General features: G+C 43.6%; 1 protein-coding gene across 1 annotated transcript; it reads left to right on the top strand.

The window, feature by feature from the left end:
* Positions 1-12,373: 12,373 nt before the first annotated feature.
* On the top strand, positions 12,374-19,456 carry RFXAP (regulatory factor X associated protein). Its single transcript, XM_081198029.1, has 3 exons — positions 12,374-13,121; positions 15,571-15,678; positions 16,051-19,456. Exons 1-3 carry the CDS (start codon positions 12,594-12,596, stop codon positions 16,159-16,161), a joined length of 747 nt encoding a protein of 248 aa, XP_081054155.1. The 5' UTR covers positions 12,374-12,593; the 3' UTR covers positions 16,162-19,456.
* The last annotated feature ends 1,930 nt before the right edge of the window (positions 19,457-21,386 follow it).

Raw genomic sequence — 21,386 nt, 5'->3', positions numbered from 1 at the left:
CAACACGGAGGGCTCATCCACACTTAACCTCTGCTCCACATTGCTAGGGACAGGTCAGGGCTTTCCAGGCCAGTGACTGAGTGGTGTTTTCTGCTGAATTGGAGCAAATGGCAATCAGGTTTTGTGCAGAGTGCCATTCGCTCTGATTCACTGGTAAAATGCAGATTTTCCTGGGGAAAGTACTAGGACAGGAAGGGGGTGGGAAGCCTGGGACAGGAAAAATAAGCCTGCTCAGACACAGACCTGGAAAGTCCAGACTTGTGCCTGGAAAGCATAGAGCAAGGGTAAGTGTGAATAAGCCCTGAGACTAAAGAGTAGGAAGCCAACAGGCAGTGCCACCCCCACCCACACACCCCAGACTTCTTGTACATAAGTAAAAACACAGGCTGGGAGGGGCTGGCCCTATTCATCCCAGTGGATCATCTGCCACTGCTTACTTTCCAATGCAACGAAAGCAAAATCCTAAGCGTAGCCGCAGATAGACATGAGCACATCTCACACAGACTGGAATTTCACTGCTTGCAACCTTTTCAACACTTCTCACTCAAGCACCAGATGGTTATATAACTAGGTCCCTAGATCCATGCCCCTTCCTGTTGGTTCTGGGACACTTGGCAAAGGTGACCCTCTTCCTGGCAGGTGTTTGCGGTGGCCTGACTGTCACCTTCTGACTGCACACTGCTGCTTGCTGCTTTGTCATCGTGCTCCCCATGTGCTGTTCTTGTGTTTAACAATTACGTTCTTGCTTGTTTCAAAATCCCGTAAGACTGGTTGTGCATGAAAGCACCCAAAGCAAATGTATTCAGGGGAGGCCACATGGTGAATATTCTACCAGGACCTCCAGACTTTGAGCAGAAGGTAAACAGAATGCGAACATTTTCATTTCTGTTACAAACACCATGATTTCCCACATGCATCGCTTTTCATTGATATTCAGCAGAACTGAGATATCACTCAGCTGTACAAAGCCAAACGAGGCTGCGTCAAGAAACCAAACACCTCTGTTACTGAAATATGGCAGTGCTCCCTGCTGTGAAAAGCTGCTGGGAGGTTGGGGTTGCAGAACTGGCTGCAACACCCGACCGACAGGGACTTGGCCTTCCAGAAAGTGGCTTCCTTGGGGAAGCATCAGAGGGCCCAACCCACTGTGCTGCCATTTCCAACCATCAAAGGAAATGAAAGCCGTGTGTGTGTGTGTGTGTGTGTGTGTGTGTGTGTGTGGCTGCAACTGTGATATTTTCATTTTGGGAGCCAGGAAGTAAACTGCAGTTTGAACAGGACGAAGCATAAGCACAGCAGGTCTGGCTTACCACCTTGGGAAGTAATTGAAATAATCCACAATCTGATTTTTTTTAAAAAAAATGGTATCCAGAGTCTAAAGTTACCTAAATGCAAACATACCTCTGTTTGTGAAAGGAAAACAAGGAGGGGCCCTGAGACTGAGTGCTACAGTCAAACCCATTCATAAAATTCAGGCCACGGTAATATCTGGCACATGAATACTTAAGCAATCGACAACCATGAGACGCTGCACCAGTTTCCCTGCCATCTGCTGAGAACAGAGCTAACAAAAAACATGTCAGTGGTTTCTGTAAAAATATCTACTTCTGTAATCTGATGGTAAAGATCTGCATAATTCCAATCTTGAGACTAAACTCCTAGAAGAACTGCTAAGCAATCACTTCAGATGCAATTTTTGCTTAGCTGAAGCTAAAGCCCATGAATTTCGATGGAGAGCATATAAAAAAGGATAAATATAAAGATGTGGGGGGCCCTACCCCCCTGGCATTGTCATTTCCCTGTCCTAGAATGAAGTCATCTTGGTGTGAACAACTGCAAAGTGATCTGGAATAAGCTTTGTAGTTTAAGTGAATGCTTAGAGGTGATGTGGCATTATCTTGCATAAAAAATATAGTAATGACATATATGCTCCTTTTATTAAACCTGTGTTTTTATCCAGTAGTGACGTAGGGACCACAATGAGTGCACTGAGGTTTTATTATTTGTTTTTAGATCTAGGCTTTGCCCTATTCTAGCAGTGTGATCAGCTAATGTTTAGATTATGGAATGAATAGTCTTTCAGGGAATATGCAATATGCATTACTTCACTTTCTCTGAAATGTGGTAAGTCAGTCCTGATGTATGCATGAGTGCTTTTAAAATGCCACACATCCCTGACTCACTCAGGTCCATGGTGTAGCAGCATTTGTACAGCAGACTTCAGAAAGCACAGCCGTCTGTCTGTCTGTCTGTCTGTGGTGAGAGGAGGAATTGGGGATCAGAAAAGTGCTTGAGAAGGGGAAGCTGTGAAGGCGCAACATGACCTGACTGACAACCACCAGATCTGCACCTACAACAGCTCTAACCATGACCTCTCAGACAGGGGAGATTGTCCTGTAACTTCAAGAATCTCCAGAATGTGGCAGCTAGACTGGTGACTGGGAGCGGCCACCGAGACCACATAACACTGGTCTTGAAAGACCTACATTGGCTCCCAGTACGTTTCCAAGCACAATTCAAAGTGTTGGTGCTGACCTTTAAAGCCCTAAACGGCCTTGGTCCAGTATACCTGAAGGAGCGTCTCCACCCCCATCATTCTGCCCAGACACTGAGGTCCAGTGCCAAGGGCCTTCTGGCGGTTCCCTCAGTGCGAGAAGCCAAGTTACAGGGAACCAGGCAGAGGGCCTTCTCGGTAGTGGCACCCACCCTGTGGAACACCCTCCCACCAGATTTCAAAGAGAACAACAACTACCAGACTTTTAGAAGACATCTGAAGGCAGCCCTGTTTAGGGAAGCTTTTAACATCTGATGCATTACTGTATTTTAATATTTTGTTGGAAGCCACCCAGAGTGGCTGGCGAGGCCCGGCCAGATGGGTGGGGTATAAATAATAAGTAGTAGTAGTAATAGTTGTTGTTGTTGTTTGTTATTCAACTGCTCCAAGCTATCCTTTCTCCGGCAGGGGAGTCAATTTCTAAGAAGAGTCTGCTGAATCATGCCAATGGCCCATCTAGTCCAGGAACTTGTTCTCCCAATGCCCAAGCAGATACCTGTGGGAAACCAGCAAGCAGGATTCCAGCACAAGAGTACTCTCCAGCAATTCCTGAATGACAAGGTGGCCATGTGTCCTACTTTACAGCAGACAATCCTCTATTTGGAGCATTGTCGGAGGGCAGTCCTCTATTCGAAGGGCTGTCTGGTCCAAGTCCAGCTTAAAGATAGAGAAACATAACAGTGGTCTTTAAATTGGCCATTAACAGTGGCCCACCTGGACAGCAGACAGGTTCCCCACTGCAGGGAGATGAATTATAGTTCTGTTTACCATTATTATGTCTAGATTTGCATATAAAATAGCATATAAAACAGCATGTGCAAATTTTATGGCATTTGTATGGCAAGTGTTATGCAGATCTCTGTCCTCTTTTTAAGTGATGACTTTCTTCTTTCTAAGTGGCTGCCCTACTAAAGGACAAGGTAGGTGCCTGCCAGCATTTGCTAGAAGCCAGAGGCCACGTTCACAGCCGGATGGCTCTTTAAGGTCGATCTCTAAGATGGTATGGCTTGGGTGTGTCACAGAAGGAGGATGGCAAAGCCATAAAAAGCTGTAGTTGGTTGTATCTGTTTATTAAAGTATTCCTTTACCGCCATATCAAGGTGGGTGGTGTACAACAACAACAACACAAAGCAAAAGCCCATCATTAAAAGCAATATAAACATTCCTCAGTGACTTGAGGGAGGCACCTGAAAGTCAGAAGTGGGACTGCCTTTGCGTCCTTGTTAAAGCTATTTTATTGGGATGTGCTGACCAGCATCTCAAAAATAGAAAATTTTACTGCATGTATTTCCTCACCCTTTCCAAATACACACACATTTTAACTTTTTATTCAATTCATATATCTTTCACTCTATCCCCCTTCATCTTTAAAGCTGACGGGGTTTTCTGCTGCGTAATTTAACAGATGAGCCTGCGGAGCTATAAAGCTTTTCAGCCCGCCGCCCTCCATAATACTGAACTTCATGTATCCCATTCAGAAGGCCTACTTCACGAAGAAGAAAATGCTCTGAAGCCTCTAGTCTTCTTCCCATTAGGGCTTCTGCTGTTCCATATTCTGCAGAGGCCTTTGATATGATAATGAGGCTGGGGTGAGGGATCTCCTGCCTTTAAAAAATGTGGTACAATTCATATTTTAACTCTAAAGGCAGCTGGACATGTTCCAAAAAAGTGTCTGTGGGAAATGAACATTTGTGGCAGAAAAGTGGAAATTTGTGGAGTTTAGCTGATGAATTGCACAATGAGTTGATTTCAGCAATGTGCTCATTTCAGAATACGGTACAGTCTTGTCATGAACTAGTGCTGGGATCTTCTTCCAGGAGAAAATGTTCCTCCTTGCAGATGTAAAGTATTTATTTATTCCTACACACACAAACAAGAGATGCGGGTGGTGCTGTGGGTTAAACCACAGAGCCTAGGACTTGCCGATCAGAAGGTCATCGGTTCGAATCCCCGCGACGAGGTGAGCTCCCGTTGCTCGGTCCCAGCTCCTGCCAACCTAGCAGTTCGAAAATGCAAGTAGATAAATAGGTACCGCTCCGGCAGGAAGGTAAACGGCATTTCCGTGCGCTGCTCTGGTTTGCCAGAAGCGGCTTAGTCATGCTGGCCACATGACCCAGAAGCTGTACGCCGGCTCCCTCGGCCAATAAAGTGAGATGAGCGCCGCAACCCCAGAGTTGGCCACAACTGGACCTAATTGTCAGGGGTCCCTTTACCTTACACATACACACACAAGTATATTTTATTCACTTATATTTTTCAGTAACAGCATAAGTCTCAGGGCCTACATATTTATTTATTTGTTTGTTTGTTTACTTCCCACCCAATATGGGCCTTGGGCCCATCTGCTACCTCTTCATCAGTAGTTGATTCTGCTTTCATCTGTGACATTTGCTCAAAATCCCTGATCAGATGATGGCAGTGGAACAGAGCACATTTGCTAATGAAGTGTTTTATTCAGAGATGGCGTCCTGGAAAAACGAAATCCTCTGGGGATGGGTATTTCATTGGCTCAGATGTATTTTCCTGCCCATGAAAGTGTGAGAGACCACGATCTGTGAGTGAGCTGAATTTGAAAGTGGATGGCTTTAATTTGCCATGGCTATTATGTAAAATCTCTGCAGGAACATATTCAAAGCATGGAAGTTCCCCAAAGGGAAAAATGATCAGTGGTTATAATCGACCACCACACACCAGGAATCACTGCAATATTCATAAGAGCAGCGCCCTTCCATGATAGCTGCGTTTTAGGATTTCTTGCTTGTAATAACTTAGCATCACAAAACACCATTTGTGCAACTTTTTCTGATCAGATCCCAGCCTTGCAAAGCAGCACAGGGCTGGTTCGGGGAGGGCAGCATGAACACACACCCCTTCAAATGTGCCTGGGGCAATCACCCCAGCAGCGACCCCTGCCCCGGCTGCACCTCTGGAAATACCTCATTTTGATGTGTTTCCTCCCGAACAAGCTTTGATCCAAATTGAGAAAATTCTACCAGTGTTTTAAGGCAGCAATGTCTACACAGCCTATTATCTTAAGCACTCCCCCCCCCCCATTTCTACCTATAGATCTTGAAACGGGGAAAGTTCCATTGATTCAAATGGGCTTTTGCTTAGGTACTGATAGGGCTGCAAGAATCACAGTATCTGCTTCCGTGCAGTTATTCCATCCACTCTCCCCCACCACTGAAAAGAAAAGCATATTATCGCATTATTTTGTTGAAATACCAAATTTATATTTAGAGCCAGAATGAGCAGATGGAAGCAATTTTAACTAACAATTGTACATCTTTGATGTGTGCTACAACAAATCCCGCAAACGCTACCAATTAGTTTCTTCCTCTCTGCTTCCCTCCCACCCCACCCTGATCTAATTGTGTAATTTATGATGTTCTAAAGGGCAGGTGTCCTAGTTGGGACTGAGCCATCCAATTCTCTAGCAATGCTGATCTGTAAATGTGGGAGGTGGAACAATTGGGGCATTGCTAAGTTCACAGCTGATCATTAGTTCAAGTTTCTAAAGGGCAGTTTCCAAACCAGACCCATCTATATAAGGAAACTGAGCTGCTCGTGTTAGATCTTGGGAGGCTTATATTTTTAAAGTTCGAACTATAAGAGCAGGGTAGGATTGTTTTTTGACAGCAGCTCAGTGGTAAAGCCTACGCTTTCCTTGTGGTATGACCCAAGTTCGGTCTCTAGTTCAATCAGGGATAGAGAACCTGCGGCTTTCCAGATGTTGGACTCTCAACATCTGCAGGGCCACAGCTTCCCCATCCCTGAGTTAAGAGAAATAGGTGACTGGTGATGTGAAGGAACTTCTGCCTGGGATGCTACAGAACTGCTGCCAATCAGGATCGACAATCGTTGAAGGTATTCCACTGGTGCAATGCAAGTTGCTGCCAAGCTCGGAGAGTCCTCCCCTCACTTCAGTAACTTCACAGATAAGAATTAACAAGCAGTTGATAGATTTACAGTCCTTTTTATTACAGCTTCATGTTGCAAGCACAAATACACAGCTCTCCGCAAGGAGGGCAGTTGCCTACTCTAAACCCGCCTTCCGACTTCCTTCTGCAGCAAGATGGGCGCCAATGGGAAGTTCCTCCCTCCCTATGCCTCCTTTGTTCTCTGATATGTTCAGACCTCTGAGTCCATGGTGAGGAAGGGGGTCCCCCACACTCTCGATTGACGTCTCTCCTAGCTGTCCTCTCCCTTCTGGTTCCCTTGTCACTGTCTCGTAGCTGGGTAACTCCTTTCTAAGCTCTTCACCTTCTGTGTCTGGCTCTCTCTCTGCTTCTGAAAACACTGGAGGGGGCAGGAAGTTGCTATATTAAGAACATAAGAAGAACCACCAAGTGGACCAGGCCAATGCCCCATCTGGTCCAGCATCCTGTCCTCACAGCTGCCAAACAGATGCCCATGGGAAGCCTGTAAACATAACCTGAGCATAACAGCAGTGTGGCCAGAAACTGGGATTCAGATGCCAACTGTGTCCAGCAGTGGAGGCAGAACATTATGTTACAATTCTATCTGATAAAACTACCTCTAATTATTGAGACAGGGTCCTCTCTGTGGCAGCTCCCTACCTGTGGAATGCCCTCCATGATGGGCATGGAGTTTGCGTCTTGTCTCTCTCATTATTGCCTTTCAGGAGAAATTTCAAAACATTCCTGCTTACTCAGGTATTTGATGGCTGAAAGGTAACTGGCAACATTGGAATTACCAACTGTGAGGCTATGTGGCTGCTTTTAAAAGTTTTCAAATGTTCTAAATATTTTGAAACGCTTTTAGATGGGGTTTTAAAAAATATTTTTAATATGTTTTTAGCTCAGTGGGATGAGCATGAGATTCTTAAACTCAGGGTCATGGTATTCAAGCCCCATGTTGGGCAAAAAGATTTCTGCATTGCAGGGGGTTGGACTAGATGACCCTCGTAGACCCATTCCAACTCTACAATTCTATGATTTTGTTTTAACTTCATGGTGTGCTTGCTATCCTGAGGTCTGTTGGGATAGAAATTGTAAGTAATAATAACATCCTCAAGATGCTTCGCATACTTTATTGCAGAAATCCTTACAACAGTGCTGTAAGATAAGCCATGTGAAGCGATCTTATACTGAGTTAGATCATAGGTCTGCATAGCTCATAATGGCCTACTGCTTTTGGAAGAAGCTTTGTAGGGTTTCAGGGATGTGTTTCTCCCAGTCATGCTGCACAATATTTTAATTATTGGTGATGCTCAACACTTAATAAACCTGGGATTTCTGTTTGCAAAGCAGGTATTCAACCACTGCACAATGGCAGAGTGATTTAGGCACACTCATATTTCTCTTTTCCAAGAATTGTAACTGCATGATACACAATGTGCTGTTGTTGTGACTGCAGGGAACAAAAGAAATATGTATTCCATCAAACTACTTCAAAGAAAAACTTCAGTGCAAGACGTTGTGCCAGTCGAGTGTTATGCTAAGTTGCCTTCTGACATTTTAAAGGCCATTATTTGAAGGCCCTTTCTTAATTTAATGAATCAGAAGGATATCTAGTTCTCTACAGTTCTCAGCTGGAAAAGACTCCTTAAAGAGCTTTAATTACCTGGCACAAAAGCTAAGACACAATCTGGGACCACTTGCTGGCTTCTATTGTTAGTTTCTGGTTTGGAAGAATCCTCCCTTCAGCAGTAACAGTTTCTTGTTTGGAATAAAATTCTTTCATGAGACAGCTAAGTGGTGGTTTCATTAGAAAGATCAAGCATGATGTCACTAACATTCATGAAGGTCTTTCAAATACTAAAATTATTCTGATTGTTGTTTTCCATACGGATCTGAATAAAACATGGCACAACCAGGATAGATTATGATCACTGGGTGAAAATAAAAATCCAGAATGGCAAATGATACTGTTTTGATATGTAATCAGGTGGCATAGTTGTGTTTTACAAATATTGCAGTGATTTTTTAAGCAGGAAGAGCAAATGCAATTCAGCTGTCTCGGGTAACAGCACAGTGGGAGCACTTGGGAGCCAAATGCAGTAGCAGAAATTAGATTCCTTCTGCAAGATACTGAGGTTTTAGATTTGATATGCTTAGCAGTCATGAAATAAGAGGCGAGGTCCTGGTTAACTGGTGAACCTCAGTAACTGGTTAAATATCAGAAAGCAGGGCTATACGGACTGTTCTCTCAATGGAGGGATGTGGAAGGTAGAATTCCCTGAGAATTGGGACTGGAAAGCTGTGGGAAAATATTGTTAAAACAGAATAACTATAGAATTGTAGATTTGGAAGTGAGCTTGAAGGTCATCCAGGTTAACACTCTGTAATGCAAGAATCACAGCTAAAGAATACCTGGCAGATGGGCATCCAACTTCTGCTTTAAAACCACCAATGAAGGAGTCCACCACCTTCTGAGATCATCTGTTCCACGGCTGAACAGCTGTCAGAAAGTTATTCCTGCATACAGAAGCAGGTAGAACAATTCTTCCTGAAGCGGGACCATCATGACTTCTGCAAGAGTACTGTAAGTCCTGTCTCACTAACCTATTAGAATTGTTTGAGAGTGTCAACAAGCATAGAAATGATCTGATTGACAACAGTGCATTTTCAAAAAGCTTTTGACAACATACCTCTCCAAAGATTCCTGAGTAAGCATAGCAGGCATGAAAGAAGAGGCGAGGTCGTTGTGTGGATCAGGAACTGGCTAAGTAACAGGAAGCAGAGAGTAGGAATAAGTGGACTGTTTTCCAGATGGAGAGATGTAGAAAGTAGAACCAAGGATCAGTATTGGGACCTACCTGTGCTTTTTAACTAGTTCATAAACTGTCTAGACTTAATAACAATGATGAAAGATTTTTAAAAAAATGAAAGATGTTCCAGTAGCACCTTAAAGACCAACTAAGTATAAGCTTTCTAGGTATGAGCTTTCATACACACTTCTTCAGATACTCTAGACTTTGTGAGCAGTTTGCTGATGAGATGAAGTTGTTCAGGGTCTTTAAAACAAAAAAGGACCTCTCCGAACTGAGTGAATGGGCAGTAAAGTGGCAAATGCAATTCAAAATAAACAAGCATAAAGTGATGAACATTAGTGCAAAAGATTGCAATTTGACATATGCTACCCAAGGTGATGGGAGCCCTGCTCATCTGTCAAAATGGCCCATATTGGCTGGGGGGGGGGGAGGGATACAACCCACTATTCAGATCGAATTTCCTACCCCAGCATAATCGGCTTCATGTGATAACTTCACATAATAAAGCAAAAAGTTGTATTTGACTCTGCATATATCTTGCTTGTAAGCTAAACAAAGGTTTGTATTAGATTTATAGCTCTTGTTTACCTCTAGAAGCAGTAGAATTAAAAGCCTTTCGAAATCCTTTGTAAAATGTAATTTTAACAGCCCAATCCTGTGCAAAGTTAGGCACCGATAAGTGAGTTTATTAGGTGTGCCTTGACTCTGCAATGGATTGTGATGTAGAACTGTTCTAAATGCTACTCACATTGTATATGATCACATCTTCACATATCTTTCAAAGAAGCATTTTAAAATCCCACATTGTCATCTTTGGTGGGGTTTTTTTTAGCATTTTATAATACTGAAGTACAACAATTGTAAGGTAATTTGCATTTAGATGGTTTTTTTCTGTAAGGTTAGCATGCCATTAGATGCACACATTTCTTAGTCTTGCTTTACAATGACGTTTTTAAAGCTACATCTGATAGAACACCCACCCACTCACCCTCAATTCCTTTGTGTATTTTAAAAAATATATAACAAGATAAAAAGCACAATAGTCCATTTACAGATACATTTTAAATAATAAATTATGGCTAGGGAATTTGCCACTTATGAATTTGCTCTATACTCAGACAGGCAAATTGGCTCCTCTTGCTAGGTACAGTATTGTCAGTCTACATTGACTTGCAGTTTCTCTCCCTGATCTCAAGTAGAGATCTTTAACTAGAGATGCTAAGAGTGAACCTAAGTTATTCTATCCACAAAGCTCTACTATTGTGCTAAGACAGGCATCCCCAAACTCAGCCCTCCAGATGTTTTGGGACTACAATTCCCATCATCCCTGACCACTGGTCCTGTTAGCTAGGGATGATGGGAGTTGTAGTCCCAAAACATCTGGAGGGCCGAGTTTGGAGATGCCTGTGCTAAGACCTCTCTCTACTTGACTAGCTCATATGATAAAATAAGTTTGTTTGTTTCTTAAAACTGTGGCCAGATTTCAGTAGAATAACTTTCAGTACCAGGAAAGCTTTATCCCAGCTTTGGCAGTTACGTCAACTGCACCCCTATCTGGAGAGGGCTGACCTTGCCACAGTGGCCGATGCTCTCATTATGTGCAGACTACACCACTGCAACACAGTCTCTTTGGGGTTGCCTTGAAAGAAGATATAGAAAGGTTAGCTGGTTCACAATACGGTTCACAATATAAATCCTGTTGGATTTCTATATCAGCTGCACTACTTACCAGTGCCTTTCTAGGCCCAACTGGTTTTGACCCTTAAAACTGGGGTGGAGAACCTCTCGCCCACTTTAAGTTGCATAAGCCGTAAAGCAAATCATGAGCTCTCTAAATAAAATAAGGCATCTAGTGTTTGCTGTTAGACAAGATGACACGTGATCGTTTCCAAGTTGTGTACTGACTGAGGTGTGATCCACTCAATTTTATATTCATTGTTTGATAAAGCTGTTATAGAATTATGCAACTATATCTCTATACACTCACACACATATAGCATGCCTATTCTCTTCTGTGGTATGATGCAACAAGATACATATTCTGCCCAGGAATGAACCCACATTATGACACCAACCTGCTGCTCTATATTGTTACAAAGATGAGCGCTGCACATCATAGTTGCCTTTGACTGGACTAAACCATCCAGGGGTCCTCTACCCTTTACAAAGGCTGGATGCCACCCCAATCTCTGCTGTGTCTCAATCTGTGTCAAGATTTCAGGAGGTTTCAGAACTTCTTATACTTTTTTCAGACGTTTTGTGCATTCTCAACTGCAGTCAACTTGGACAGACCCCTCTAGTCCCATTTTCACTTTTTCTTCTCATGATGGGTAAACTTTGCATCTGTTTAAGAAACCGTATGTTCTGAGAGTACTGGAAGACTGCTCCCTGCCTTGCAGGCCTTTTCCCACCAGGCTTGGGAGGGCAAGTCCCTGACTGACTCCAGCTACAAAAGCTAAAGCTGCTGAACAGGCTCTTGGGCTGGGGCGTTGTTTGGGTTGTGTTTTCTTTAGGTTGTTGTTTTTTGTGCAGCTCTTGCTGTTGTTGCAATTAATGTTTAGTATCTTTATTCTGGATTTTACCATTTATGTGGAAATTGTTCAGTTTGGTCATGTACTTTCATGTTTTGTTTATGACTTCTTTTGTTATATTTGCAGTTACGTATTTTTTTATGTTGTAAGCCGCCTTGAGAACAGTGTGAACTATGGAAAGACCGCCTACAAATAAAATGATTGATTAGAACTGTTACATTGTAACCGGGGAGTAAAACACACTAAAGTTGGTGGAACTTACTTCCGAGTAAGCGATTTTCCCCGACCCGCTATTAGAATCTGCCCAGACCACTCGCCCGTCGAACAGGCTGCCAACACGACGGCGCATGCGCGCGACGAATCCTCCCGCTACTCCAATATCATAAAGGAGAGCGCTTAACCCTAGCGGCCTTTTTTGAACATGCGCGACGTCGGGCTTGCAACGCGCACGCGCAAGCGGGGAAGGATGGAGGGGAAAGCCCCGCCGCCGCCTCTGCGCTTGCGCGCTTAAGTGAGCTTCCGGGGAAAAGGAGGCGGTAAGGTCGCACGCGCGCCGCCTTCGCCGCGCGTGCGTAGTAGCCGGCAATCTGTCAGCGCCCGGCCCGTGGCGCCCGTTTGCCGTTGCTGTGGCAGCCGAGGGGCCCTGCGGGAGGCCCTGGCTGCGAGGCCTGCCGGAGGGACGGAGCCTTCCGGGAACACGAGCGGCAGCTCGGCCGCTTTCTCCTCGTCGTCGCCTTCCCCCTCCCCGCCGCAGCCGCTCACGCTGCTGGTGATGCAGCCCTGCGGCGGGGACGGGGAGGCGGTGGGCGCCTTGCTGCAGCCCCAGGTGGTGCGGCAGCAGCAGCCGCCGTCGCGGGGGGCCTCGGAGGCGCCCTCGGGCCTCATGGTCTTTTACGAGCTGGGCCCGGCGGCGGGGGGCGACGCCGACGGCGAGGGGGGCGGAGGCGACAGCGCCGGCAGCCCCGGCGGAGGCCTGGAGGATCTGGACGACGACGAGGAGGGCGGCGCCCAGTCGGGAGGAGGAGGAGGAGGAGGCGGCGGCTGCAAGAGCTGCACCTACAAAGGCTGCAGCGAGACCACCACGCAAGTGGCCAAGCAGCGCAAGCCCTGGATGTGCAAGAGGCACCGCAACAAGATGTACAAGGACAAGTACAAGCGCAAGAAGAGCGACCAGGCCTTGGGGGGCGCTGGAAGTGGCGGAGCAGGAGGAGGCGCCCCTTGCTCCGCCACAGCCGCCGCCGCCGCCGCCGCCTCTCAGGCTGGAGCTGGGATCTCTCCCGGAGGCAGCGCGAGAATTGAGGTGAGGAGAGGGGCACGGGGAAACCGCTGAAAAGAGCTTATTTCTGGAGTTGGGATGCTGGGAACCAGAGAATCGCAGAGTAGGAAGGCACCCCCAAAGGTCCTCTAGTCCAACCCCCTTCAAGGCAGGACTCCAAGTATCCATCCTACCCCCTCTTAAAAGCCTCCATGGAAGGAGAGACTGTTCCGAGGGAGACTGTTCCGCTCTCCAACAACCCTTCACTGTCAGAAAGTTTCTCCTGATGGTTAGGCAGAATCTCCTTTCCTGTAACTTGAAGTCATTGGTTTGAGTGCTCCAGAGCAAGGACAAAACAAGCTTGTTCCATCTTCCTCGTCGCACGTACAGGCAGCCTGTTTTCTGTCCTGAGGTGTGTAAAGCAGGAAAATGAGTTCTTTCCCTTTTTGCACAGCAGTGTAGCTGTAGTACCATCACTGGCCCTTGAACATGGGCAACCATCTCAGAGATGGGAACCTGTGGCCTTCTAGATGTGGCAGGACCTTGGCTAGAATGATCATTCCTGACCCCAGCTGGCTGGCTGGCTGGCTGCCTGTGATGGCAGGGAAAGGCCATGAGCTCCTGGGGGACCACAGGTTCCTCATCCCTGTTCTAAGACTAGGTATATTTTGAGGTGCTGAAATAACTTCATAATGCTGTTTTTGTGGTTGCATTTTGTGTGTGTGTGTGTGTGTGTGTGTGTGTGTACCATCCCTGTGACAACATTGCTGCACTGGTGCAATGCCCACAGGTTATGCAGATAGTTTTGTTTGTTTATTTGTTTAAACATTTATGCGTCACTTAATACCATGTATCAGAGGAGCTGAAAAAACCATACTACATATTTAAAACATAAATTAAAACATCAGAGTACATCACTCAGGGGGTGTTGTTGTTATTGTTGTCGTTATATATTTTGTGTTTTTATACTACAAACTGCCCTGTGATCTTTGGGTGTAGGGCAGTATAGAAGTTTAATTAATAACAACAAACAACAACAACATTATTAATGGTGCAAAGTCCCCCTGAAATAAAACGGTTGCTAACTTGGACCCTGAAATTTAGCAGAGGCAGTGCCTGCCTGATTTCTAATGGGAATGAGTTCCATCGTTTTGGGCCTATTATTACACTGAAAACGTGACTCCTAATTCACAAGTGTCCTGATTTTTTAGTTTTCGGAGTCCAACCTACACATTACAGCCAGCTTGGAACTGGTGTGAAACCAATCTGTCATGCCTTCCATGAAACAAAGTGGGGAATTTTTAAAGGCTGCTATGACATTTTTGTCACAGATCTCTGTTAGAGCTTTTTACCTTTGTCACAGAATTCATTATTTGGCAGCCATCTTGATTAAAAACAATTTTAGCTGATTTAAATGTATAATGCATGGGTCAACAAACTTTTTCATCAGCCCTTGTGGAGGGCTGGACTATATTTTGAAAAATATAAATACCCTGACAAGCTGGTCGTACAGCTGCCTCTGGTCCTGGAGGAGGTACACACTCTGCACGTGCTCAGGAGCGCGTCTTGGTTCCGCCCACTCACCGGCGTTGTTGACCAGCAGCCACTCCATCAGCCCATCCCTGTGGAGCTCCCAGGTAGCGTGCACCACGGGCTGTGGCCCATCATCCGAGGCCATGCACGCAGAGCACCAAGCAGGCAGCACACAGCTCGCCATCCAGCTGCTCCAGCGCAGCCGCCGAGCGCGCCACCAGCAGCAGTGCCAGGCACGGGGCAAGCAGGCGCACCAAGCTCTGGCTGAAGCCCTGCGATGTGCCCGTCACGATGCCCATGGCGTGGCCCAGACCCACTGGCCGCCCGCCAGCCTCTCTGGGTTTACCTCAGCACATGGGCAGCGAGGCTTCGGATTGGCTACAGGAACTTCCTGCAGCCAATCCAAAGCCACGCCAGCACTGCCGCCTGCCCAGAGCCGTCTGCAGCTTTGGATTGGCCGCAGGAGCTTTGCAGCCATCTGAAGCTGCGCCAGCGTCACCGCCCACCCAGAAGCCATGCCAGCATCACGGAAGCCAGTCCCCGTGCGGCGAGGTGTCCACAGCGCATGGGGACTGACCAAGCAGGCAGCAGGGTCCACGGGCTGGATTTACGAGCCTGGGTGTTGCATCCAGCCCCCGGACAGTAGTTTGCCGACTCCTGGTATAATGTAAATCTGTCTTTAGTTACTCTTGCCAAGAAACATTATTAATCATCTGCTTTACGATAATTGTGTGTCAGTGTCATAATAATAGCTGAGAGTTGCCACTCAGTTGTTTCCATCAATAGGATAGGGAGGGAAGCAATTTTTAGCTATTCCCACTTCCCCAGTAGTCAGCACTAAATTGCACTGTGTTCATAATTTTTCAGGAAAAGTCATTGAGAAGTCTTGTGTTGAAACTTCCCATTAGTGCTTTCTAGTGAGAATAAGTACATTTCCCCCCTCTGTTTTTTGTGTGGTCAGGATTGCACTGAAAGTTCAGTTTCCATGTCAAAGCAAAGAACAGGAAACATTGGTGATCGGCCAGCCAAACCTACACTTTTGGAACAAGTGTTGAACCACAAAAGACTGGTAAGTGCTTCTGGCCTTTGAAATAGAAAGTGTCCAGAGGATTCCTGCATCATGATGATGATATTTAAAAAGTCATTTCATATGTTGAACATAAGTGATCATGTTTTCTCTTGGCACATCCTCTGTACCACTTTTTTAGGCCCTACATGCAGAACTTAAATCCAGCTCATGAGAATGCTGAATGCATCAAATGAAGAGCAGAGGGCCTTATCTTTTGGTGCCTGGTTAGGTGTGTTGCATGCTCACCACCTCTATTCTGGGAGGTGGGAGGTGTATTTTGGCGCTAAGAAATCCTTGCATACCTTGTACTCTGTGTGTGGAAGGGGAAGATTGCAGACATTGTCTAATTTGGTGTCTTTTGTCTCTTTTTAGTCACTTCTGAGAAGTCCAGAAGTTGTACATTTTCTCCAGAAACGACAGCAGCTACTAAGTCAACAAGCATTGGAGCAAAGGCAGCAACAGTTTCCAGGAGCACCAGTGTGAGGATAGGAATGTAGTTCAAATACCCTCAGCTCAGTTTCATGTTGGAATGGTGGATGAAGGAAAGAAGTTGATTAACAGAGGCCTACAAGCTGTTCTAGCTCTTTTATGCTGTGGTTTTATTTTCTATTGGACAAGTAAGAAAACCTATTTGGTTTCCCCCCCAGAATTTATTTATTTGTAATTGTTTTTGTTAGCTTTGATACATCTTCTCTCCGTCCACTGAAGCTTTCTGTTAATATTTTGGAAGCCAAGTTTTAGTATTCTGGGAGAGAGAAATTAATAGATCAAATAAAAACCAATTTAATTATTTTAATGTTTTACTATGTGAAAATTTTTTATATCTTGCATAAAGTTATTCTTCGATGACAGTCATTGAAAAAGCAATACTTACTTTCTATGGAAGTTTTAAATTGTAAACTTTGAGCCAATCTAGTAGCCTCTGTTGCTCAGGGATGTAGGAGAGGGGAATGCTGGGCTTACAGCTTTGTGAGGGAAGTTCAGCAAGATTTGGCCCACCATTCTAACACTGGTGTGACATTTGACACTGGCCAATCTAGTCGATCAGTTTCTATATTGCATTATAAAATAATGTATACTCGGTTGGTATTAATTTCATGAGCATTTTTGTAAACATGATTTAAGTATTAGTGTGAGTATTGCAGTATATTACTGACATGATTCATAAAGAGGCATCCATTTGAGCTTATTTATATTAATTTTATATTTTTAATGACTTGTTTACTAAAGAACACAAATTGTTCATACAAGGATACATTAAGGTATCAGTTTTGTATCTTTGTAATTTTCAGGCTATTTTTGAACGTGTTCAAGGATTTTTTGAAACTTTTTGAAAAATGTCCTTTAAGTTAACTTTTGTACATCAGATTTTTAAAGCATTTAAAAACTGTACATATTGTATATAATTGGTGTCCTGTTCTTTCATAGCAATTTCCTGACTAGTTATTGATAAGCTGAAGTAAATGTGTATGTTTTCTAGGCTACTATTTTTAGAGAAAGAACTCTAAGCTGTGTTGAGTGATTTAAAAGATATGTCGCTTGTCTGTTCTTTCATTTGCAAATTAAATGTTTTCACCTTGACTTGCAGTTTTCAATTCTGCATGAAGGAAATTAACTGTTGTTTACAGTAACCTTCCTTGTCAGATTTATTATATCATGGGGCACATAACTGAGTCTAGTGCAGTAAAATAGGAATGAAATATTCCAGCATTTTGCTAAGAGTGCTAATCTTAGCTCATCAAAAGTGGCATTATCTACCTTGCAGTTGAATCGTATAGATGTTTTGGGACTACAACTCCCATCATCCCTAGCTAACAGGACCAGTGGTCAGGGATGATGGGAATTGTAGTCCCAAAACACCTGGAGGGCCGAGCTTGCCTATGCCTGATATAACCCATTGCACTGAGTGAGGATTTCTGTCCACATGCCCCTTGCAATCTCCTACAGTTAGTGCAAGGTGTCGTAACAGAAGCTACTTTGGAGCTAACAAAGCAAAGAAGCTTTAGGAAAGACAACATTTATTAGGAGAATATCTTAGATCAGATGTGCACGTAAAAAGGGTCCTTGGTCTGGAAGCAGTCAAATGGATGGAAATATATACCTCAGAGTTCAGTTGAAAATTGTAATACAGATGTGAGAGGATCATTATGCAATTATCATATTTGAAGTGGTGCTAGGTATACCGAGTTGACAAGATTAAAATAAACCTTTCTTTTGAACATACAATTGAATACCGGTACTTCTTACCTATAGTGTACAGTGATGTGCCCTGCCCTAGAGAAGTATATGCACTCCAAACATGCAATAGTTCATTTGTACAGACACACCTCTGTTAACTGCAAAGATGGAAGCAAATGTCCTATACATAAGAAATTGATGGGCAAACCCTTGTGTGCATGGAAGCTATGGATACATTCAGTGCCTGCTAAAAACATTCTTGTTTAGACAAGCCCACCCAGATGCTTAGACAGTTGAGGTGATTGTGTTTTTGTGCGTTAACTTCTGTATGATTTGTAGGATTGTATTTTTTTTCTTGATTTTCTTGTCTTTTTTTGTAAGCTGCTTTGAGGTTTCTTACAAATGGTGTTTAAATTTGGGGGGGGGGGATAACCAGTGCTAAAAATCATGCTGGAAGAGGCAATGGCTGTCAATGTAGCTAATCTATATGGATATAGAAGCAATGTAAATCTCACTACAAATTAGGTTTGTACGGATTTGTTTCCAATAATATGACTACTGCCAACCATCATTTTGGTAGTATGGAGAGCAAACTGGACAGGTTGTTTTTTTTCCTGAATTGGTGCCATGTGCAGCTATTTTTCATTCAAATTTCAGCCATAATGCAGTTCAAGTAGCTTTTGTTATATTAATTCTTTTGAGAAGTCTGAGTTGTTCCAGCTTCATGTGTTGTATTTTCTTTTTGACATATTCACCCTTAAGTGACAGGTGCAAATTTTTGGTTTGTATGTAGTAATGTTAATGGGAAATAAAAGAGCACATCACATTCAAGCTTGTAAAATGATTAGTAGGTATGAAAGTGAATTATGAATTCTAAAGCTATTTTGTTCATTTATGCTGGGCACACCAGAATTGGGCTGTTTTTTATGTTTGTTGTTGAGTGCCACCTTATTGCCACTTCACTTGGAGCAGCTGTTTATCAGAATTTAAACAGATCGTTTGAACTATCAAGAAACCTATTTACTCTTGTCATGTAAATTTGAAAATTAAGAGTTTGAATTTGTATACAAGCTTTGATGAGGCTCTTGAAGCACAGATATAGTAATGTCATTATAAGGACTTCATGCACAAATTTCATGAATGAAATTTTATAGCACTACAAACAAGATAAGGATTAAACCGATCTTTCACTAGGGCCTTTGAGTGGAAAAGTGTACTTTGTGTTTGGTATAAGGAAGAAGTTACCTGTTACTTTGCCTACATGAATGTCATAAATTGTGTTCTATACTGTCCTAGAGCAAAATTACTTTACGTGCGGATTAAGCAAATTTGCAGATGGTGGTGTTAGTGTGTCAGCTCTGAAAGATGGAGAGGCCAGTTTGGCCTTAGCAACCCTCTGAACAACAGTGATAAGGTATAAGCAAATTGTCATTACAGTTCTTTGTATTTGCTCTTTAATGGCACCCTTCTGCTTCTGTAGGTACATTTTATTTTTGTTGTTCTGAGTTGCTCCTACTCTAATTCTGCTGTTGACCCATTTATTGATATGTTACTGCTTTTCAAACGGAATAAACTTCTGTCTAAAAAATTGTCAACTCTAGACATGAAAATAAAGCTGCTGCATTTATTTATAGAGTAACTTTATTAACAGTAAAGACAAAATTTTATCACTGGTACAGCAGGGCAATTAAGCTGTTCATGACAGCATGTCAAATTTATTCACTGGCCAGCCTTTAAACAAGAAGCTATAGGAAACAAACATCTGCTTTTTTACTCAACTAGTCTAACTGCCCACAGTGACAGTAGAGCTTTTCAGTGCCTGTTTACAGATTTGAGAGTGGCTTTGAATTCTGGGGTTAAACAATGTTTGACTTACACTGCAATTGTGTAACACTCAACAGTAAGCCCTACTGAATTCCATAGGGCTTATCTCTAGGTAAGTGTAAAGGACTGTCTGGGCATAGCAGCTGCCATATCAGTTTCCCTGCCATTCTTCTGTGGGTAAGGCATTTTTTCTTCCTCCTCTCCATTTTAGTCAAAGTGAGGGTGTAGTGTCCCTCCGTTTGTTTGTTTGGGAAACAAGGAGCTTTGAGCACATCTTTATGGCTGCCCCTAACATAACCTGTTTCCCCCTACTCTATTGGCAGAACGTTTTGTGCTGGTGGAACTTTGCATTGGTATATTAGGGGACTTCTTCCCGCATTTCATTTTGCAGAGGTATCTCTGTTCCTGCTGGTGGAGCAGCACTTTCTCTGCTTCCCAAGGCCCCTAAGCCAGCTTTCAGAGGTTGGGATTACTCCCTTAAAACTCCTGAGGCAAAGTTACTAGGAGCACTATAGTCAACATTGTAGAGCTGTTTGCTGCAACCTTTCTGCAAGAACTAGAACATTTCTTGTAGCAGCTTTTGATCTGGCTGTTATAGCGATGGAGGACGCTGCAGAAAGAAACCAATCAGAGAGAACAATTTATATTGCATTGTTTTCCAGCTGCTATTTCACATTCAACTTGGCTATGACTATTGGGTGTCAAAAATGAAACCTTTGCAAAGCCACATGCATAGGTAGGTGAGTTTATGTCTGGGGTGTTAGTATGCTTTAATTTACCCAAAATGTGAATTGTGGTTTCTTCCTGCTTCTCTAGATTAAATATCAGATGTAGTAGTATGTACTCGGACTCATAATGATCATGTATACTTGAGTACATCTATTTAAACCTTCCGAAATAGTTACAAATGCATAGGTCATATCCTGAATGAAGATAAGCTCTCTGGCAATTATCTATCAGTATATATTTGTTTACTAATCAAAGGATACTGTGGCAGGAATGAAATTCTGCTACAAGGAAGATGGATTTGTTACAGATAGCTGTCATATGTAACTGATTAATTTATTTACACCTTATTTGTGATTGTTTTACTTTCAGTCGAGAGACAAAATCGGGGAAACAATGAAATGTTCTGCACGTTAAAAATATTCACAAATAACAGTCTAGATTCAAGTTATAGTAAGGAAAGCACCACCAAATCCACAAGACAGATTAATATCCAGCCTTTTGTTTTTAAACCAATACTCCACAGGTAATGTCTGAAGGAGAAATAATGCTCTCTTTATATTTGGGTAGCTATTAACATTACAAACCACAGCTGCAGCTGTACCTCATAGAATAGAATCATAGAGTTGGAAGAGACCACAAGGGCCATCGAGTCCAACCCCCTGCCAAGCAGGAAACACCATCAGAGCACTCCTGACATATGGTTGTCATTGGGCCCATTAAACACTGGCTGCTGTTGTTAGTGCTCTCACCCTATGCACTTGCTATATTTTAGGGTCACTAATAGGCAGAGAATGCCTGACTGGGCGGAAGCTCACCTAGTCCCTATTTCCAGAAGAGTGACGTCCTTTCCAAAAGAGAATGTCCTTTCCCCTCCTTTAATGCTATGGGCATAAGCTACAGAAGTGTCTCTGTTTTATTGTAGGCCTGATACCATGCTTAGCAAAGTTATTTTCCCCCCTTAGTATTTTGGACAACTT

Source organism: Podarcis bocagei (assembly GCF_964188305.1).
Source record: "Podarcis bocagei genome assembly, chromosome: 6".
In the NCBI taxonomy this organism is placed as follows: domain Eukaryota; kingdom Metazoa; phylum Chordata; class Lepidosauria; order Squamata; family Lacertidae; genus Podarcis; species Podarcis bocagei.
The sequence above is the reverse complement of the archived record's forward strand: the minus strand, read 5'-3'. Positions and strand labels throughout refer to the sequence as shown.

What these genes read in the sequence shown, in the direction of transcription:
- RFXAP (XM_081198029.1), top strand. Translation starts at nt 12,594, where the DNA reads ATGCAGCCCTGCGGCGGGGACGGGGAGGCGGTGGGCGCCTTGCTGCAG. An exon ending in GAGGCAGCGCGAGAATTGAG is followed by an intron (nt 13,122 to 15,570) that starts GTGAGGAGAGGG and finishes TTGTGTGGTCAG; the next exon opens with GATTGCACTGAAAGTTCAGT. An exon ending in TGTTGAACCACAAAAGACTG is followed by an intron (nt 15,679 to 16,050) that starts GTAAGTGCTTCT and finishes GTCTCTTTTTAG; the next exon opens with TCACTTCTGAGAAGTCCAGA.